The sequence below is a fragment of the Abramis brama genome (genome assembly GCF_963993115.1).
Source record: "Abramis brama genome assembly, chromosome: 24".
Lineage (NCBI taxonomy): Eukaryota > Metazoa > Chordata > Actinopteri > Cypriniformes > Leuciscidae > Abramis > Abramis brama.
In genome coordinates, this window is record NC_139986.1 from 13,488,898 (window position 1) to 13,507,481 (window position 18,584).

An 18,584-nucleotide genomic window follows, 5' to 3' on the forward strand; every position below is an offset into this window, starting at 1 on the left:
TATAAGGTTCATAAATAAGTCATGTTAATAAAGAGACTACAAATGTTAGTAATCCATAATTTAATGTCGAAAAGTGTACACTTTACAGTAAGGTTCATAAATTCCATCAATAAATGCTTTATTAATGGTAAGTCATGTCAATAAAGGGTCTACAAATGTTAGTAATCCATAAGTTAATGTTGAAATAGTGTACACTTTACAATAAGGTTAATAAATTCCATCAATAAATGCTTTAATAGTGGTAAGTCATGTTAATAAAGAGTCTACAAATGTTAGTAACACATCAGTTAATGTCGAATAGTGTACACTTTACAATAAGGTTAATAAATTCCATCAATAAATGCTTTATTAATGGTAAGTCATGTCAATAAAGAGTCTACAAATGTTACTAACACATCAGTTAATGTCGAATAGTGTACACTTTACAATAAGGTTAATAAATTCCATCAATAAATGCTTTATTAATGGTACGTCATGTCAATAAAGAGTCTACAAATGTTAGTAACACATCAGTTAATGTCGAATAGTGTACACTTTACAATAAGGTTCACTCAATCCATTAATAAATACTTATTTGAATGCAAGTAATGATAGTAAAGTGCATATAAACATGAACAACATATTTTTCTGCTGTATAATTATGTTTACCAACAAATCAATGCCTTGTATATATAAAAGAGTGTTGATAAGGTACACAACAGTATTTTTACATTTAGGGTAACATGGTGAGTTAGAAATGTTCATACTTAGTGTGTGTCAACTACGTAAACTAATGTAAATATGTCCAGTAAGTTAACCTTACAAAACAGTAAAGCTATTTACAGGCATTGTTCATGGTTAGTTCATGCTAACTAATGCATTAACTAATGTTAACTAACCGTGCTGTTAATGTGAATTGATGCATTAGTACATGTGTGAGTTAACGTTAACAAATATTAACTAATGCTGAACAGAGGTGTTGTTCATGGTTAGTTCATGTTAACTAATGCATTAACTAATGTTAACTAATGGAACCTTATTGTAGAGTGTTACCGAATAGGCTTTGGGTTTCAGTTCTTTTTTTTAAATTAGTTTTACACAACATCCATATCTCGTGAGCCAGCGTTCAGTCTAAAAATATATGTGAATTTGTGAGTTTAAATGTTGCAGACTTTTGCTCCAGTCACATTGAGCACAGAAGCTCCCCTGCATTCAATAGATATGTCATGGTTAGTTAGTTAGTATAGTTATAGTTAGTTTTATTGATGAGCACTGAAAAAAAGTTAGCAAAAAGTACACAAGAGTACACAATAAGCAATGAATGAGTGTGCAAATGCTAAAATTTATCAATACTATCAAACAAACATTCATGCATTGCCTTTCTTTGTTTGATATGACCTTAAAACATTATTACTGTATTTGAGTTTATCTGCATATGGTTTCCATCCTCTTTGAACGAATGACAAACATAAGCACAGAATGAGCAAAGGCTGATTGGTAATATCTCGTCCTGTAGTGCTGCTGGGAGATCGTCAAGAGTACGTCACATCACTGAGTGTTTAAGAGATCTCACATAAAGGAAGAGATTTTCATGAACTTCTGCTTTTCTTTGACTGCACTGCTCTGAGGTAAGGCTTGTCTCTTGTGAATTTTTACATTTACGCATTTGGCAGACACTTTTATCCAAAGCAACTTACATTGCATTCAAGGTACACATTTTACATTTTGTCAGTTCTTGCTTTCCCTGGGAATCGAACCCATGACTTTGGCGTTGCTAGCGCCAACGCTCTACTGTTTGAGCTACAGGAAAGCCTGTATGTTTCTTAGCTACAGTAAACCAACATGTTTCTTATGATTTTTTAAAAGTATAAATCATAAGAAACATGTTGTAAACATTAAGTTAATGACAACACTTATTTATTTGATAAAGGGTAACACTTTATAAATATAGCTGCAAGCAGCAATTATCGGGGCCAAGCGCAAGAAGACGATAAGACATGCCAACATGGCTGGGAGTGTCAGACAATGACACATACGCTAGAGGAATTGATTTGGTGATTTGCTATGGTGACAGGATCAGACTGTCCTCTAAAAGGTGCCAAATTTTATAACTTTCCCACAAGCGGTTCTATGGGCTGCCATAGACTCCCAGAGCGGAAGAAGAATAATAAGAACGCCAACGATTTCACTAGATGCCTACACACATTCTGTGCTTGGCCACTAATAACGTTCAGTTATAAGTCACTGATAAGTTATTAGTTAATAATTAACTTATAAATTACAAAACATGATTATACATTCATAACTAATTAATAAGTGATATGCTTACATTTTATGAATGTTTTGTTAATTCAGTTATAAGTCATTTATAAATAATAAGTTAATGATGAACTAATCACTTACAAAACATGAATATGCATTCATGATTAATAAGTGGTAACATTTTATGAACGTTTTGTTAATTCAGTTATAAGTCATTTATAAATTATTAATGATGAGCTAATTATTTACAAAACATGGCTATAACACATTTCTGTGTGATGAATAGTTTACACTTTAGATTAGGGGATGCAGAAAGTGCTGTAAATGACTTGTATAGATATACAGATCATTTGAAACAGATCAGAAAGATCTACAAATGATCTGTAACACATTTACAAGTGATGAATAATTTACACTTTAGATTAGGGTATGCAGAAAGCTTTGTAAATGATTAATTAATACGTTCACACATCATCTATAACAGGTGTTGAACACTTTGTAGTGTGTACTGCAGTGTACATGTTGACTGGTTGACTGTGCACATGCTGTGAGCATCAGTTGAAGGTAAAGCCGGTTCTGAGGTTCACATTATCACTAGATCCACACACTCCACACAGAACACAAGTGTGTGCTGATGAGTGAAAGGATTTAACATAACTCACGTCATTTATAAATGTTTATCCACTTCAAAACAAATAAATTACTCTTCTTCAAAATACTGCTTTAGCATTCCTGCATGTTTGTGCTTTTGAACACAGACCAGCTTACAACTTCATGATACATCAATAAATGATATACTAATCAATTACTAATGGTTCGTTTATCATTTGTTAATGATTAACTGTTGTTTATTGAGATAATGATACTAAAACAATGTTGACATTTATAAGTGATTAACAATGTATCAACTAATGATTTAATAACCATCTACTAATGATCTGTTTGATTTACTTAATCATTTAAAATCTTTTAAGATGACTTACAACACATTTGTAAATCGATAACATACCACTTATAAATAGTTTATGAACGTAGTCATTTTGTAAATGATTAGCTCATCATTAACTAATAATTTATAAATGACTTATAACTGAATTAACAAAACAATCAAAACATTTTAGCATATCACTTATTAATCATTTATGAACGTTTATTCATGTTTTGTAAATGATTAGTTCATCACTAATAACTACAAGTGACTTATAACTGAACGTTATTAAGATATTAACCATGGGAGAGTCTGCAGTGACTGTTAACTTTCTTTAAATCTCTTTAGTTAAACACAGTAATAACACTCAAGCTGAAAGTACAATTCATTGATTACAGTTGTGGACAGAGAAAAAAAAATGTTGTGGTTTTTTTTGGCACACAAGTATATTTAGGTTATTTCCTGTTTGTGTCAGAGCTCCAGTGATGTCTGTGTTCCAGAACATGTCCTTCATCATCATCATCATCATCATCATCATCATCATCAGCTCTGTGTTTCTACACACTCACTCAGGTTGGTCCATATTGCACTCGTATTTATTTTTTATTTTAAACAATCACATTCAGCAGAATCACAACTGATATGATACACAAGAGATAAAATGCAGGCATGTGATTGGCAGAGGACAAGAAAATGTATCGAGTAAAGACCGTTAAAGCATATGAGAAGACTTTAAATACAGGGCACAAGTCATATGTCATAATTACTTTTATGGTGCTGTTTTGTCCTTTTTGGAGCTTGACTTGTGAATGAAAAAACAAGTACAAGAATGAAAAAAATCTTTAAAACCTTTATTTTAAGAAAATATTAATATTTTATCTCTCTAAGGTTTAAATTATAATGCACTAATGTGTTTTTATGTTTCAGCTGATGATAATATCTACTCTGCAGTGATGCCTGAGACAGTAACAGCTCTGACAGGCTCTTGTGTGCAGATTCCTTGTACATTCAACATCTCCAATTTTGAGGATAAACGTAACAAGGCAAAATCTATTAATGGGATCTGGATAAGAAAGAAATCACATTTTGCTGATGACGACAGTTTAATAGCTTTTAATAGCAGCAAAAACATCATAAGAGGATTTAGTGACATACAGATGACTGGAAATCTCAGTGAGAGGAACTGCACAACTGTCTTCTATAACATCATGATGAATCATTCAGATCTTTACTACTTCAGACTGGAAATGGAGCCAGATGTGTTCAGAGCAACGTTTTACCCCGATAGAGATCATTCAAGAAAGACTGTGAGGATCACTGTCAAAGGTAAACGTCATCTCTATTGTCTTTAACATACAGGTTCTTATGCTTCCCTTCACTTCTAGGTCACTTGTTAAATTTAATAAATGAATACATTTAAATGTAAATATTATTTACATAATTAACAAACATCACTAAGAACAGCTTCTTAATGATGAGCTACAATCATTTATTTCTGTAGATTCACCACAACCTCCTGAACTTAAACCCACTGATCTGAAAGCAGTGATGGAGAACACAACAGTCAGTCTGAGCTGCTCTGCTGAAGCCCCCTGCCCCAAACAACCTCCTACAATATCCTGGTCCAACATCCCTGAATCTGCCCACATTACAACACAGTTACTGGAGAAACCTGATAAAACCCAGTCAGTGTTTTCACACACGACCTTCAAAGCTTCATACATGGACCACAGAAAGAACATCTCCTGCACTGCTACATATCCAAGAAAAACATCTGAAGACTCAACTGTGGAGACCACCGTGATGCTACAAGTCCTGTGTAAGAGATTAGACTGCTTACTTCCTTTAACATAGCCCTGTGTGTGCTTAAATGCACAAAGTGCTGCTTAAACATAATTTGGTGTTTAGATTCCTATAGAAATGTCTAATGCACAGGTGTTTTACTGCTTTATATTTATGTGCTTGTGTTTCTGTTAAAGTTTCTCCAAAAGAAACTCACATCACCGTCAATCCATCTGCTTCAGTCTCTGTTAACACTAATGTGACTTTGACCTGCAAAAGCAAAGCCAGTCCATCAAGAGAAATGAACTACACCTGGTACAAACGTGGACAGGAGACTCCAATAGCTCAGGGAAAGCAGATTACCTTCACTGGAACTCACAATAATGCAGGATGGTATTCCTGCACTGCACAGAATAAACTTGGAAAACAGTCATCAGAGATCCAGCTCACAGTTGAAGGTGAGTTTATACAGTCTGCATGTAAAGAACAAGGTCATTTACAGATTTAAGGCAATGAAGATTATATTTAAATATACATTCTGGTGGAATTACAAGTGTTTCACATCCTATAGGACAAGATGGACACTTTATGCCTCTGATTGCTGGTTGTGTGGGAGGAATTGTGGCAGTTTTCACACTCTCTGCTATTGGGTTTTGTGCAAGGTAAATTAAGTAACACTTTCAGTTACTTAATCATCGCTGATGTCATTTTGAAAGAGCCATTTTTAAGCATTGTGCTTGTGTTAGTTCAAGCCTCATTCACTGTTATGAGAGCTGCTAGTGTTTGACTTCATACAGTGATCAGATCAGCTATTAAAGCAATTCTGTTTAAGCAGCACTTTGTGCATTTAAGCACACACAGGGCTATGTTAAAGGAAGTAAGCAGTCTAATCTCTTACACAGGACTTGTAGCATCACGGTGGTCTCCACAGTTGAGTCTTTAGATGTTTTTCTTGGATATGTAGCAGTGCAGGAGATGTTCTTTCTGTGATCCATGTATGAAGCTTTGAAGGTCATGTTTGAAAACACTGACTGGGTTTTATCAGGTTTCTCCAGTAACTGTGTTGTAATGTGGGCAGATTCAGGGATGTTAGACCAGGATATTGTAGGAGGTTGTTTGGGGCAGGGGGCTTCAGCAGAGCAGCTCAGACTGACTGTTGTGTTCTCCATCACTGCTTTCAGATCAGTGGGTTTAAGGATGAGAGGTTGTGGTGAATCTACAGAAATAAATGATTGTAGCTCATCATTAAGAAGCTGTTCTTATGTTTGTTAATTATGTAAATAATATTTACATTTAAATGTATTAATTTATTACATTTATCAAGTGACTTACAAGTCACTTGATCAGTTTTCAGTTTAATTATTTCCTCTCACAGGACCAGGATAAAGACACACAGGGGAGACATTGTTGGAGACAAAGATTCCTTGCATCAGGTTTGTGAACTTCCTCAAACACCAGTCGGTTCACACCACTGCACAAACAACCACAAAACCATTTTTAATAGATCATTGTCATTGCTATAATGCAGATGTTCTCAGTTCTGGTCCTGCACATTCTGTATGCCTCTCTTAATAATATCTTTCTAATGCACATCTAACTAATGTAATGAATAACTAAATTCTATTTATTTTCAAATTAAATCGCATAGTTCAGTCATGAAACTCTAGATGGTGCAGGCTGATAGGTCTGTTACATGCAATAGCAAACACATAATTTACTACAGTAGCACAAACTGATTGGCCTTGAGCTTGCTAGCTTGCTCAACATTTAAATAGTCTGGTATACACCTTATTTTGCAAGGTGGAAGTAAGCTATGTGTAAGTCATGTGAATGTGCAAGACTTCTAATTAATAAATAGCTAGAAGAATAACAAAGTGCAGTAAACGGTAACTTTTTTATTCATATATATAGCATGTCTATGTATCTATTAGCAGTAGGAAGTTCATACGCTACAGCAGCATGCTTAGCAGTTCTAGTCAGTTAAAACCAAATACATTAACATAGTCATATCCATTAACTAAGAGATGTCATGTTTGAAATGCTGTTATATATACACCAAATGTTTTTGTTTTAATATTTAGGCACAGGACAAAACTATTGACAGGAATTCCACATATGAAGATGTCCACACCGTAACCACCCAGGACAACAAGATCTCTGATGATTATAGTGTGTGTGAGTTCATGACTCAGTCCGACCACAATAGAGGAAAAGACCAAAACGAAGAAGACAACCATGAAAGAGGTTTAGATGTAGTATATGCTCAGGTCCACATGATATGCAAAAAAACAAAAGCCATCAGTGTTGTGCCAGAGGACATTTATGCTCAAGTGAAAAAATAATTTTTTTTTACATCTCATAGCAAAAAAAGACAGTTTTATTTCTTTATGCTTATATATGCTAGGCTATATGTCTTCTCGTGAACAAATATATTCCTCTTTTAGCTTTATATTTTCTGATGAATAAAAGTATATCATTAAAAACGATGAGTGACTGCATTTCTCTCTATTTTCATGGGGTGGGGGTGATGGGTGGGGTGTTCTGTTGTTGCATTTCTTTAAAGAAATTATACTTCCTAGTAGAGATGTGCTATATAGGCCTATTTTAGAAAGGCTTTGTTTTTTTAACTGTTAACGTCCTATTAGTTAAATCAGTCAGTTAATTATAGTTAATTCATAGTCAAAGAAGATAAAAAATGAATGCATAACGGCCTACTTGTACAATTGGTTAACATAGGCTACTTCTGTGGTTTAAGACTGCTAGCTAAAAATAAACGGAGAGGAAAATCCTCTTACTGGAGAAATCATACAGATGTAAGCTATGTGGTAAGTTAGAACAGAGAGAGTAAGTTTTCACTATACTTTAGACTTTAATCATGATTAAAAATGTGTAATTCAGTACGTTTATGTGAGGCTGCCTTACCTGTACAGTGTAACAGATGTTGCAAGCTAGCTAACATCGTAAGCATGTAGCAGTAGCACGTCGTTAAGTGCATGAAAAGTGCATTTTACAAAATTCTTTTACAAAGGCTTAGCCCCCCTATATTTCCCAGAAAAAAAAAACTTCCTGTTTGATGACATTACACTGGGGTGTTTTGCAATGTCACGTCATGAAACGATGTTAAAAGGCTGTTGGCACAAAGAGGACAGTTTTAGGCACTTCTGCTTCTTATAAACTACTTTTCTGAGGTAAGAATTTTTACAGATTTTAATCTTTTACCTTTCTTTCACACACAATACATTTTAGTCTTAAGTGGGCTATAATTTGATCATCAACATGTTCATTATTTCACAGTTTAGCTACACATTATCTGTAAATAACAGAAACAGTGAGATCTGAGTTGCTATGGTGAGAGATTGCAGTAGCTGACTGTGAGTTCCTGTGAGTTTTACTGAATTAAGTAACTGTTACAGGAATTAATCTAAAAAAAAATTAGTTTGTGACAGTGAGGAAATAATTTGGTATACATTTTTTTTTGTATTTATGAAGTTAAGTGAATAAAAATCATTTATGTTTGTCTGTAGCTCAAATGTATCACTTTTGCTCATGTAACCAGGGATGTAGTGGAGGCTAAACACACGTAAATGCCATTTGCGCACCTCCCAAAATTCGGATATAGCGTTTACCCACCTCTAAATAGCCTATAGTTCATTTTAAATTAAGCTTATGTCGTTTTAGTTTCATATTGTTCATTATTAGTTTCATAGGTTGTTAAACCTAAGACAAAATCTTTCATATTGCGCTGAATTACTGTCAGTGTTGACCAATCTCTTGCGGTGTTGCCAGCAGGTAGCAGCAGACTGCATCAAGATTCATCAGTCACTAGCCCAAACTAGCCTACATGTCTCATGTAATGATGAATGAATTGTAAAAATGGATATTCGACAATTTTTTAAGCGCCGTCAAGACAGCAGCCCTATTCCTTCTTGAGTCTCTTTAACAAGAAGGATTAATGTATGAATTGAATAGTGATTGTGTGACCTATGATGAGGGAACAACCAGTGATACCCTTGGTAGTATCAAATGATAGCCTATAGCGATGTCATCAGGATACACATACCTTACCGGGTGACCACGTCATGGTCCACCAGAATTTATAGTTTACCCACCTCTTTTTTTACCACTACACCTCTGCATGTAACCAAATGCAGTCAGGCTGATGGAGTCAGATCAAATATATAGTAATAAATTGTAATTTTGATGTTACGACATAAAGCATCTTTTTAGCTTATTCAACATGAATATTTACAGTGGATGAATAAAAGAAGTTAACAATCAATACAACAGAATACATGTATCTGTGTGAGTCTAGCAGTGAAAATATAGCAACTCATTGTTCTATATCATCAATCTAACAAATATTGAAATGAACAAATGTTGTATGTGTGATGAAGTGTACTGTGATGGTGTTGTGGACTAATTTGTCATTATTGTTGAGTCCAATGTCATCCTCGCCACAAACCCTGATGGCAGGAATCCAGATCACTTCCTTCATTTTCATCAGCTCTGTATTGATACATACTTGCTCAGGTAGGTAGATCTTTGTTGTCATTATGAATGAGGATTAGTATTATTATAATGTGCATTGATAGAAATTTAGACCCAAATGCTCAAATAGCTAGCTTGACTTATGTGTTTTTATGTTTCAGCTGATGGTGATATCTACTCTGCAGTGATGCCTGAGACAGTAACAGCTCTGACAGGCTCTTGTGTGCAGATTCCTTGTACATTCAACATCTCCAAATTTAAGGACAAACGTAACAAGGCAAAATCTATTAATGGGATCTGGATAAGAAAGAAATCAAATTTTGCTAATGACGACAGTTTAATAGCTTTTAATAGCAGCAAAAACATCATAAGAGGATTTAGTGGCATACAGATGATTGGAAATCTCAGTGAGAGGAACTGCACAACTGTCTTCTATAACATCGTGATGAATCATTCAGATCTTTACTACTTTAGACTGGAAATGGAGCCAGATGTGTTCAGAGCAACGTTTTACCCCGATACAGATGATTCAAGAAAGACTGTGAGGATCACTGTCAAAGGTAAACGTCATCTCCACTGAACAGACAATCTACATACTAAAGTGGAATTGTTTAACCTTTGAGAAGAATCATCATTTCTGACATGAAAATATTAGTTAATTATATAATTGGTAGCTGGTATACAATGATAATAAATACATTTTTACACTTTACGATATGTGCAAAAAACTGTGACTGAAACTATATCTTCAGTGTCTCAGTCTTATGGATGTTGTATTTTATAAACTAGCCCACACATAGAATTAATATAGATGGAAGATACTCACTGCATACGAAACTGCATACTGTCTGACTAGGTACTACATTTGAATTTGAATTTACTTCCTGACCGTTAAAAAAGTATATTCTATATATTATGAATGTGGGTAGTATGAATTAAATTCAGACATTTTAATCCCTGTATATCTGCCATGTTGTTACTGTCAAATGACATACCAGCGTCAGTTGTGTCGCTTCACTTCCATTCATAAATCATCTCCTGTGGTCTCACGGGATAGTAAAGTGCCCATCGAATGCACACTTCAGAATCTCTAAGGAAGTAGTAGGTCAGTCATGGACTTTTTAATCTTTAGATATGTCTTTCTAATCTTTTTGGCGTCCTTTTTTTAGCATACTACATAGAAGGGAATTATTCGATTTCTGATGCAGCAACTGTTTTAAAAATTGGCAGCAGAACAAATTTCTGATCATATTTAACTACCTATGTTCGTATCATGTAAGAATGGCTTTACGAACAGAAAAACAAAAATTAATTCTGCTCATATTTCATGAATAGGACCAAGTAACCCTCTGGGCCCTATCATACACCCGACGCAATGCAGCGTCAAGTGCGACACAAGTGTTTTTTGTTAGTTTCAGCCCGACACAGTTCAAGTCAAGTCAAGTCAAGTTTATTTATATAGCGCTTTTCACAATACAGATTGTATCAAAGCAGCTTCACAGTATTAAATTAAAATAATACATCAATGCTTGTTTCTAGTGGAAAACGTCCACATTTGGTAATGCTGATCAATATCATTTTCATGTCCTGCGCCTTGTTGTTTAAATAGCAAATACATTTGCGCCCATTTGTGTGCCCATGGGCGTGCTGGTCTCAAAACGAGGTGTGTTCTGGCGCATTGTTAGCGTGTTGCTATTTTGAGGCAACTGAAATAGATTGCGCCATTGACCAACTAAAACCTGGTCTAAAAGTCAAGGGCGCAGTATTTTTTTTGTTATTTAAAGGGTGCATTAGTAAAATGCACCTATAGGCGGGTCCACAACGCATGTACACTCTGCTTATTACATACACAGAGATGTGCAGTAGCACAGAAACATGGCAAATTAAAAAAAAATAAAAGGATTACAATGTAAAAGATTATTATTGTGTACATAAAGATATCCGGCTTGATGGTCTTTAACCTCGCGAATCTGCCAATGGCGCGAGTGCAACTGGCTTGGGAAAAAGCGAATGGGAAATTGCACTCTGATTGTTTTTTTGTACGTTACATCCAAAACACACCTATTACTCATTAAGAGAATAGGGACAACCCTTTTAGACCATGCGCCGGGTGCGCCGACTATTTTTCCTGTCGTTAAACTAGCAAAAGTGGATTTGGACACACCCTAAGTACACTTGCGCCGTGTGGTTTAGAAAATGCGCTTAGATCGTTAAAATAGGGCCCTTTAAATCACCATTAACAACAACACAACACAAATGTACTAAACCACACCACAAGTGTGAAAACCCCACTCTCTAACATGACTATGCATTGCATGTATTCCTTAATGATGTCTACAATCATTTACCCTAGATTTACCACAACCTCCTGAACTTAAACCCATTGATCAACACTACGTGATGGAGAACACAACAGTCAGTCTGAGCTGCTCTGCTGAAGCCCCCTGCCCCAAACAACCTCCTACAATATCCTGGTCCAACAGCCCTGAATCTGCCCACATTATAACACAGTTACAGGAGAAAACTGATCAAACCCAGTCAGTGTTTTCACACATGACCTTCAAAGCTTCATACATGGATCACAGAAAGAACATCTCCTGCACTGCTACATATCCAAGAAAAACATCTGAAGACTCAACTGTGGAGACCACCGTGATGCTACAAGTCCTGTGTAAGAGATTAGACTGCTTACTTCCTTTAACATAGCCCTGTGTGTGCTTAAATGCACAAAGTGCTGCTTAAACATAATTTGGTGTTTAGATTCCTATAGAAATGTCTAATGCACAGGTGTTTTACTGCTTTATATTTATGTGCTTGTGTTTCTGTCAAAGTTTCTCCAAAAGAAACTCGCGTCACCGTCAATCCATCTGCTTCAGTCTCTGTTAACACTAATGTGACTTTGACCTGCAAAAGCAAAGCCAGTCCATCAAGAGAAATGAACTACACCTGGTACAAACGTGGACAGGAGATGCCAATAGCTCAGGGAAAGCAGATTAATTTAATCATAACTCATAATAATACAGGATCGTACCTCTGCATTGCACAGAATAAACATGGAAACCAGTCATCAGCAGAGATCCAGCTCACAGTTGAAGGTAAATGAAGCATTGGCTTCGGATGTACTGGATTTATGAATACTGTTTAAAACACAATCCTGATTAACTCTGTTGTATTTTAGAGAGTGGATTCTCTCAGCGTGTGATATATGGTTGTACAGGAGGACTTTTGGCTTTTTTTCTGTTGTCTGCAGTATTTTTTTACTGTATGAGGTAAATGTATAATAATAGAAATATATACGTATATTAATTAATTGGTAACACTTTACAATACGGGTGCACTAATCTGCATTAATTCATGCTTAACTAGTGCACAGATAATCATGTGTTAATGTATGACTCAGAACTAAACCATTAATTAATGATTACTGCATCAGCAACTAATAAAGATTCTAAATGATTAATAGATTAAGTAATATATGAATTGTTATTAATTAAATGTGTCATAATGTATTAATTCCTTAATAACTTATTTTATTAACTAAAAGTGTAAATTAATGCGTTAATTACCACAGTTGGTCAAAGCAATGTACTTCAACTTCCAGTTGTCTGCTTTAATTAATCATTAACTAAAAATTTGCAAATGTATCATTATGTTATGACTTTACTTGTTGAGGCACATGACTATTAACTAATTGTTAAGTAATATGCCATTTTGGTTTTGACATCCACCCGTATTGTAAAGTGTTACCAATTAATTAATTAAATTATTTAATTACTTGATTATTTCATTTATTTTTTACAACAGAACAAAGACATCAAGTCAGGCCCATGTCATAGGAAGAGATCAGGTGGGTTTTTTTTTTTTTTTATAAAAGTCCTACTAAAAGACATGAAACACTTCAATAAACAAGACATTAGCATCAAGTAACTTACATTTTAAACAAAATATTATCAGTTGTTTTGTCCACAACAAAAATGTTCCAAATGAATCACCGCAGAATTAACCTTTGCAATTGTAAGAGTAATTCACAATCACATAAAAAATGTGTTTAGTATGAATGTTATCCGGACGTACTACATTCGCTATGTTGTCATTATCATGTGGCCCACCAGCGGCAGTTGTGCCGCTTCGCTGCCATTCATAAATCCTCTCCCATGGCCTGGATAGTAAAGTGTCCATCGAATGTACACTTCAGAATCTCGCCAGAAGAAGTAGGTCATCCGGGTACTTTTAGCCTACTCTTTTATGAGTACTGTGAATTCGGACATACTGTACTTCTTTTGTCACATAGTCTGTTTTTCACCTACTATATAGTAGGGTAGTATGCGATTTCAGATGCTGTCGGCATCGGAAAACTTAAAAATGCTGCCTACGGAGGACGCATTTCAAGGTAGGAAGGCATCAATGCACGTCCGAATTCAATGTTAGTTTCACTTCCTGTCTCCTGAGATACCTTCATCTGATCGATTTTTGAAAACAGCGTAGATGTATCCTTTGCTGCCTTTGATATCCCACAGTCCTGTGCGTTCCATTTGTTGACAGTTGAGCTAGAAAAAGAAAGATGGCGTCTGAAAGTTGCGGTTGCTGGTCAGTTTGTGTGTGAATGTAAAAAAATTTACCAATTTTTTCCACTTCTGATGTCATTTCTAGCGAGAAATTACTACTGTAGTTATTAAATATTTGTTTAGTTCTCACCAACACTCGCTCTGTTTTGCTGTAGATCATTAAACTGTTACACTGCCTCAGATGTCTGTCCGAAATCAGTTTCAGAAGGTACCTTCGTGCGCAAACGCTGTCTGCAGAGTCATTGCCTATTAAGGCAGCGAGGCAACATGTCAGCTGCCTAAGTTTCTGGATGCAGCCTATATGAATGATTAAGTTGAGTGAATGAATTAATGATTCACTCATTAAGACAGTCCCTTACGCGACCTATTGTTGTACCAATGGAATCTGTAGAAAGAGTCACTGAATGTTGTTAAAAGTAAATTGTTTTCTTCTAATCTTCTAAAGATTCACTCATTATTGGATCTCCTCAAACAACATTTAATTTACAGAAGAATGAAAGTGATTTCAAAAATAATCATTTTAAAATGACTTCATTTCCTCAGGCTACGGATAAAAACAGTGACATGGTGGCTGTCTATGCTAACAGTTCCATTGCGACCAGCAAGAAAAGTGAAAAGAAAGAAACTGATGATCTCCACTATGGAGAGATTGACTTCTCCAAACTCCAGACGGGCGACATGACAAGAGAACACTCAAACGATGGCCCACAGACAGAGTATGCTGAGATTCAAGTGGCAGGGAGAAACAACAAGAATCAAAAGTGTTGAGCAAATGGACAAACAAATGTAACATTGCCTAAGTAGTGACCATGCTGGTTACTTCTTTTATATAAAATATAAATATATATAAAATATTAAAATAATTCAACTTTTTTTATCTTGTTAAATTATAGGTCACCGTGATTTTTTGCCATGTTCCTGGATCATCATATTTTGTTGACCCTGGAACAACATTCCTGTCTGAAAATTGAGTCTTAACCCTATCCCTACCCTTAAAACTAACCCTACCCATAACTTATCCCTAAAATCAGAGGGAAATGATAGGTGAATAACACTGATGTACTAACTCTAGTTGTAAGCCTAAACTTGGCATAAACTCTGAACTTGTCCCTCAAATCTGATTGGTTGATTGAAATGTTGTATATACACACATTCATACATACATTCACACACACACACACACACACACACATACATACATACATACATACATACATACATATATATACTGTATATAGGACCAGAATTTGATGAAATATGCTTTTTGATGTGTATATGCTGTGTACTTTTTGTGGCCATTTGAGTTAATAAATGGTTGAGAATGTTTGAGAAATTAAGTTTTATCAATCATATTTTGGAAGGCTACACTCTTTTCAGATTACCCTACACATTCAGTGTCAATTTATTTAAATTGCATTCGAATCAGAACACAATAATAAATATCCTCCTGATGCAATGTTAAAAAATCTCATCCAAGCAACTGTGTCATTGAGATGGTGGGTAGTGCTCACATCTCAGGCTTTACAAAACTTGTAAAGCCTGAGTTGCTTAGGGTTGTTGCAGGATGAGGAAATATTTGGACACTTAAGTTGTTGCAGGATGAGGAAATATTTGGATACTTCTGCTTTAAGTTCAGTTAAAACTCTTCTCAGTTTCTGAAGGAACTACATTTCACTATTTTTCTATCATTATTCACTATATTCGTATATGTAATTAACAGCTCATTCATTTAAAGTTCATACAAAATCTTTACTGTGAGGTTTGTGTGGATTTATGGTGTGAGGAGATTCTAGTTAAAACTGATTTGTCACCTCATTAAATCATACAGCAAGTTTAATTACAATACAATGTACAATAACAGACAACTGTTCTTGACACAAATTCATATAATTGTAGTCAATGTTTTAAATTTTAACTAAATAGTGCAAAAAATACTAGCAAATAGTTAGTAATAAAGAACAAATGAATATGTTCCAGGCAATGTCCATTGATTTGCCCATGATCTCAGAAAATGAAGTGCTTCTGAGTGATCAAAGGTAACAAAACCATACCCATGAAACGTTTCGGGTTACAAATATATCTATGGTTCCTTGAGAAGGGGAACGGGATACTGCGTCTGAATAAGACACTATGAGGAACTCCATCAGCGTGACCGTGTCCATGTGACTGTGAGTATAACAGGGTCACTCAAGTCCGAAGCCATGCTGAAGTGGTCTCATTGTTTCAGTGGAACCGCTGTCTTCAGCACCGACTGGACACGCTCGTTCATGAGACGTGCTGTCATAGTGACCGAGTCCAACTCCATCTCAAGAAAAGAGATGCTCCGCACTGGGGAGAGCTTGCTCTTTTCCCAGTTGACCTGAAACCCTAAGCTGAGGTGTCTGAGCACCAGGTCCCTGTGTGCACACTTTAAATCTAAGGCCCTGTTTACGCCTGGTATAAAGATGTGTTTTGGTTGATCGGATCACAAGTGGACGACGCTAAATACAGGTGTAAATGGAGTCTTTGAGCTTATCCAATTTCTACAACTTCCAGAGGTAGTCAAAAACGCATTCAACTGGATTGCATTTGTAGAGTAAATGCTCACATGGTCGAATGCGTTCGAACAGCCACAAAAGACTTCCTACTCTCCACCTACTGAACTAATGCATAAACATTATGGGAAGCGCGCTATAGCCAGACGGGATTTAAACTGTCGGCTGAAGGCCCGAGTTTTGTCTGAAGACGAAAAACGTATCAAGCACAATGTTTTCTCACCATTCCTGATTTGTAACACGTGGTCTTGTGGCTGTCAGAGCAGAAAGTGCCTGTTCATGTGTAGATTGCACAAGCTTATTTCGTCCATTAGATCGAACAATCTGAAAAAGCATATACATATACCTGCCCAGACCCTCCCTTCAAAGAAATCAGGACAGGAGTGGTCGAAAGTGGACAAAAGAGACGGATTAAAACACCAGGTGTTACGGGGATATGTCTCCCTTGATCCCAACTTGATCCGATCAACCAAAACGCATCTTAAACAGGGCCTGAGTGAGCTAGTAGAATCAGACACTCATCAAGACAATTGAGATTCGAATGGGGCAAGGGCCCACGCAAGGGACACTCGTGACGTCACAGCACCATCACTTGACATCCAGTGTTGCATTCCTTAACAGCAAAACAATAGGTTTTTACTGTTGTTGTTTTTGTTGTCCTCCTTCACAGTATGTTTTGCTAGTATAAAAAAATACATCTTATAAAATGAATAATTACAGTATTTGATGCTTACTGGTCAATAACAGTGTTTTGTGCACATTCAGTAATCAACTCAATTAACAAGATAAGATGTATACATACACAGCAGACTTACTTCTGTTCCTTGACAGTTTTCCAGCAACACTCCCTTAGCAGCATAAATATTTTTTATTCAAATATTGTATTATTAAATGTTACACTTTGTACAGTATAAAATCATTATGTCTGTAAAAAGTCCCCATAAAACATAAAAACACAACATTGCTTGGTCTTGTTGAAATGAGAGGACTGTTTGATGAAGTTTGCATAAGTATGTTTGTCAAAAACTGTAGACAGATGTATTTCGGTTGGCAAAATTACCTAATAATTTAATGAAGTATAGTGACCCCTGCTGGTTGTTATGTCCTTCAAATAGGCGGCTAAGACATAGACGTGTGTGGAAGCCCGCAGTTACCGAACTTTTATTATATGAAAGTTTTCTGTTTCAGGTATGGTACTGTTTTTTAATCGATTTATATTTAAAAAAATTATGCTTTAGGGTTCATATGTCGCGTCTTTTCAGGATGTCACAGGAATTTTCTGTTGCTGTTTACAGTCAATATTTCTACGAGAAGGATGGCATTTAATTATTTACATTGTAAAAAGTAGCATAGGCCTAATACATATTTTTGCCTTTTAATATTTTTAATATTCGCATTGTGTGGTAACCGTTTTATAAATGTAGGCTATCTCTTCCGATGGTCGCAGATTCGGAACTAATGTATTGTCATATTTGTGCTGCAGGTCTCTTCTTGGCCACTAACAATCAGTAGGCTAAATTATCTGATGATGTGAAATACCACTTTCACATTTAAATTCAATTTCACTCTTGTAGTATTTATTTGTTTTCAGATTAGGGCAGGGTGGATCCATGATGGCTGTGTTGGAGGAGTTTGTGCTTCTGCTTTAGTATTAGGTAAAGCCTTGCTTTAATTGTATGATAGTGTAGGTCTGGGGTTTTCAGCACACTTGCTACAGTAAAATAAGCACAGACGTCTCTCTTTGTTGAGTGCATGGTTGAGTGCTATTACATTTTGTAGAGTACACTCATTAATAGCAAAAAATACATAATTAGTTTGGTTTTCCATCATTTCTATGCTCACTGCTCATGTATATATTTTTTTAGCAATTTGATCAACATTTTTTGGTAACACTTTAGTTTAGGGTGCAATTCTCACTATGAACTAGTTTATTAGCTTATTAGCATGCATATTAATAGGATATTGGCTGTTTATTAGTACTTATAAAGCACATATTAATGCCTCATTCTGCATGACAATATTCTACATCCCTTAATCTTACCTTAC

General features: G+C 35.6%; 2 protein-coding genes across 7 annotated transcripts; both read left to right on the forward strand.

Moving 5' to 3' along the window:
• Positions 1 to 1,548: 1,548 nt before the first annotated feature.
• Positions 1,549 to 7,437, forward strand: LOC311075398 (sialic acid-binding Ig-like lectin 13). The gene is made up of 8 exons (XM_084102788.1): positions 1,549 to 1,607; positions 3,645 to 3,742; positions 4,097 to 4,495; positions 4,671 to 4,988; positions 5,149 to 5,409; positions 5,523 to 5,613; positions 6,327 to 6,384; positions 7,033 to 7,437. The coding sequence occupies exons 2-8, from the start codon at positions 3,655 to 3,657 to the stop codon at positions 7,291 to 7,293; spliced, it is 1,476 nt and encodes a 491-aa protein (XP_083958914.1). The 5' UTR covers positions 1,549 to 1,607; positions 3,645 to 3,654; the 3' UTR covers positions 7,294 to 7,437.
• Positions 7,438 to 8,035: 598 nt separating this feature from the next.
• Positions 8,036 to 15,341, forward strand: LOC311075397 (myelin-associated glycoprotein-like). 6 transcript variants are annotated; one of them, XM_084102787.1, is made up of 9 exons: positions 8,109 to 8,139; positions 9,390 to 9,481; positions 9,601 to 9,999; positions 11,793 to 12,110; positions 12,271 to 12,534; positions 12,618 to 12,708; positions 13,244 to 13,286; positions 14,548 to 14,790; positions 14,898 to 15,341. In XM_084102787.1, exons 2-8 carry the CDS (start codon positions 9,394 to 9,396, stop codon positions 14,770 to 14,772), a joined length of 1,428 nt encoding a protein of 475 aa, XP_083958913.1. In that variant the 5' UTR covers positions 8,109 to 8,139; positions 9,390 to 9,393; the 3' UTR covers positions 14,773 to 14,790; positions 14,898 to 15,341. The 6 variants fall into 6 exon arrangements, 5 of the variants coding, with proteins under 5 accessions (XP_083958911.1, XP_083958913.1, XP_083958910.1 ...); XM_084102785.1 differs by having other exon boundaries at positions 8,036 to 8,139; positions 14,548 to 15,341; XR_014604486.1 differs by lacking the exons at positions 8,109 to 8,139; positions 14,898 to 15,341 and adding an exon at positions 14,160 to 14,420 and having other exon boundaries at positions 8,147 to 9,481; positions 14,548 to 14,672.
• Positions 15,342 to 18,584: the final 3,243 nt, after the last annotated feature.